Source organism: Hyposmocoma kahamanoa, unplaced genomic scaffold (assembly GCF_003589595.1).
Source record: "Hyposmocoma kahamanoa isolate Upper Pololo Valley unplaced genomic scaffold, ASM358959v1 78, whole genome shotgun sequence".
Taxonomy (NCBI): domain Eukaryota; kingdom Metazoa; phylum Arthropoda; class Insecta; order Lepidoptera; family Cosmopterigidae; genus Hyposmocoma; species Hyposmocoma kahamanoa.
This window is the reverse complement of record NW_020653945.1, coordinates 11,391,183-11,394,586: the sequence shown is the minus strand read 5'-3', so window position 1 is coordinate 11,394,586 and position 3,404 is coordinate 11,391,183. Positions and strand designations below refer to the sequence as shown.

General features: G+C 34.2%; 1 protein-coding gene across 1 annotated transcript; it reads left to right on the top strand.

Annotated features, from left to right (window-relative positions):
• Window positions 1-287: 287 nt before the first annotated feature.
• LOC113232927 (zinc finger protein 431-like) lies at window positions 288-2,587 on the top strand. The gene is made up of 2 exons (XM_026467832.1): window positions 288-351; window positions 797-2,587. The coding sequence occupies exon 2, from the start codon at window positions 807-809 to the stop codon at window positions 1,968-1,970; it is 1,164 nt and encodes a 387-aa protein (XP_026323617.1). The 5' UTR covers window positions 288-351; window positions 797-806; the 3' UTR covers window positions 1,971-2,587.
• The last annotated feature ends 817 nt before the right edge of the window (window positions 2,588-3,404 follow it).

The window sequence follows — 3,404 nt, the reverse complement described above, 5'->3', positions numbered from 1 at the left end:
GCTAACTTAAGGAACCATATAATTTGTATTCTGTAGTTATGCCAAAAATAAATAAATAAATAAATAGTCGATATAATATTTATCGACTGCAATCACTAGCTGCTCGCAAACGGGCAACACTTTTTCGCAATGAACTGTCATTTTACTCCATCTTCAAAAAAGGCACTATACACGATCAAAATTACCCAATAAACGACGCGATCAAAATTTTGAAGTTTCTACTTTTAAAGTACCATTAAAAAGTGGTAACACTGTGAGCTAATTAAAAAAAAGTGAAACCAAACAAAATGGCCGACGTTTATTAGAATAATTTTGTAAGATTTTTATTCGAAAAACTTAAATTCTGTCAGAGTAAGTATTGATTTTATTTCTAATTAACAAATTCTAGTTGTATAGCTTGATACTATAATCTAAGATGTAGGCTATATTCAAAGACTTCCTTGAATTTGATGATGTAAATTACAATCTATAAAACTCTTCGCCCTTGTTTGTTTATCCCTCGCTATTAGACCACAATTGATAAAATAGTGTAAAACTAACGGGATTAACTGTGCATTGGACTATAATATATGTTTCAGTTATAGTTATCGATACTATGTAGTGATTCATAGCTATGAAACACACGACGCGTAATTGCGTTGTTTACTACAATAATTTTGCATTGTTTATTTTGGTGGGGACCTACTACGAACTACAAACGTAGTGTTACTTTCATTTTACGTCATGTTTTGTATACAAGGTACAAACTCGTCACGCTTGAGTGCAACACTTTTAAAAATTTCCTATACCTTTACAGGCTCTGCAAAATGTCTAAAAGAGAGCAAAGTGAACGTAATGAGAGAAAATTAGATACGACAAATGACTATGAAAATATATTAGCACAGCACAGCATATTTGAATCAACAAGAGGAAAACATCAGGAGCTGCCAAGCTTTCCTGGCTTTGCAAATGCTGAAACACAAACAACTAAACAAAGTGACATAAAGACTCAAGGAGTACAGCCTGGCCTGGGGGCATGGCACTACAACCCTTGGTGGATGCTGGCCAGCACTTCAAGAAGTATTCCTTCTCAAGATGACTTCTCTGAGGGTAGTGACCAAACTAAAGTGAAGCAAGAACCTGCTGGTGCAGGCACTCCAGACCGTGACCCCCTGCAAACGGACATTGACCAATACACTACAGGCCCACCAACTCCCCCTGCAGGGATGGACTCATTCTGTGATGATTGTTCAGACCCATTTTGTGACTCTAGTGCAGCAATTTGCCGCAAACTATTTCACTGCCCTCATTGCAGAAAGAGTTACCCTACAATCCTTGAGTTCAATACGCATTTAACTGGAGTACACCCAGCACAGAAACCATTCAGATGCCAAATCTGTTTGGAACCATTTAATAAAAAACAATATTTGCGAAGGCATTTAGATGCTAATCACACTCGTAAAGACGTGAACAAATGCTCTGTGTGTTCAAAATATATTAAGGATAAGAGCAACTTGCGTAAACACATGCAAGTGCATACGGGCCGTGTGCCACAGAAGCAATTCAAGTGTGACTTGTGCAACAATAAGCGGTACATGTCTCTAGACCGCCTCAACAACCATAAAGTAGTGTGCACAGGGGAAAAAGTGCTCAAGTATTGTGACATGTGCACCAAAGTATTTGATAATTCAAGATCATTGAACAGTCACAAGAAAGTTCATGCCCGGGAACTGAAATGTGAGAACTGTGGTGAACAACTCCGCTCATTAGAACAATTCACAAATCATAAAATGATTTGTCATGGAGCGACTTCAGAAGCAAGTGGCAGTCAAAGTGCCTCAGCAAGTGGTGCAGGGACTGCAGTAAACCGATGCTGCACGCAGCCAGGTCTGTGTGAGCATGACAAACCGGCCTACCTAAACATACCAGGTTATGCAGCGAGCAGAGTTCTTGATGCAACTCTGTCATCTTTAAAATCAGAGCTGAACTGATGAAATGTGATGAACATGTTTTACAGATTAACAAAATTTTATGATTTCTGTTTTAACAAGATTACCAAATAGTTATCAATGACAGTAATAATTTTCACAATTGAAAATTTCACAAGACTGATGCAAATATCCCGCCTCACGACTTGCTTTATTATTACCATTTAAATTAAGGCTTTAGTTTGTAGGTTAATATTGATAGTAATAAGCTGCATAGCCATTTGTTAATATTCAAGTATATGAAGAACTTACTATTACAATTTGGTTGGGACCTGTGACCCCACTCTGTTACTGAAGGAAGTTTTACATATATTTGAATGTACCCAAATTGTTGTCCGCTTTTAATTTTAAAACTGAAACATTTACACTGTGTGAAAATTGTTCTACCAAATCAGCTTTACTGAATGAATAAAACCTGACCGAACTTACAATGTTTATGAATTAAATAACACAAATATTTTTTTTTTGTTATTTGACTATAGCAATGCCTTGACTGATTTAGAGTAATGGTAATGTGCAGTATTACATTAAACATTTTTTTATTTTTCTATTGTGGAAAGTTGTAAGAGCTATATTATTTTTATAATTTTTAGAACATAATATTTTAAAGTATCTAAGTTTTATGTCTAAGAGGCAGTCTATGGAGACTGTACTAGAGCACACCCCGTTTTCCAGTGCTCTGCAGTACTTCAAACTCCAAAGACAATGTTATAATTATGTAGTTTCATATACATATTAGGTGTGTATTTCGAATATTTTCTAAAGACAACTTATACATGTGACTTTAGTTTCATGACACTAGCCTATAGAGTAAGCGTAAAGTGCAATGAACCATTGGCTAAGCCTTGAGCATATTGTGGTTATGGGAAGTGTTTGTTGTGTTCTCCTTACCCAAAATATTTATTCTTGAAGTGTTATACACTGAAAAATTATTGCTGCAATTTATAGAATTAATATTAAGTGTAATATTTTTATCTTTCAAATATATAAATTGTATATGGTCTCTACAAATGTGTATTGCCCTAAATACATATAATTTTAAGGATCATGAGGCTATGCAAAAGTTTTGTAGCCTTTTTATACCTACATATTCTACCTTCGAATAGTGGTTATTTGTACTCTTAAATTTTATCCTGATCATATACATATTTTAACCTTACATAATCTCCTAAACTTTATTTATTTTATTCATGTTGTTTCAATGGAAAATTTTCTATTTCGAGGCTTTTTTTTATTCATTATTATTAGTTGTTGCTATTTACAATTGTTTTTAATATTTTAGCAAGGTTTATTTTTCTAATTTAGAATTAGTCTTAAATTATATTAAATTGTTTAAGTTACAAATGGACTCATGCTCATTTTGCAAAGAATGTACTTGTTATACTTGTATCATTTGGCTGATCAGGACCATAAATCCCAAAGTCGTAATTTAGTTCT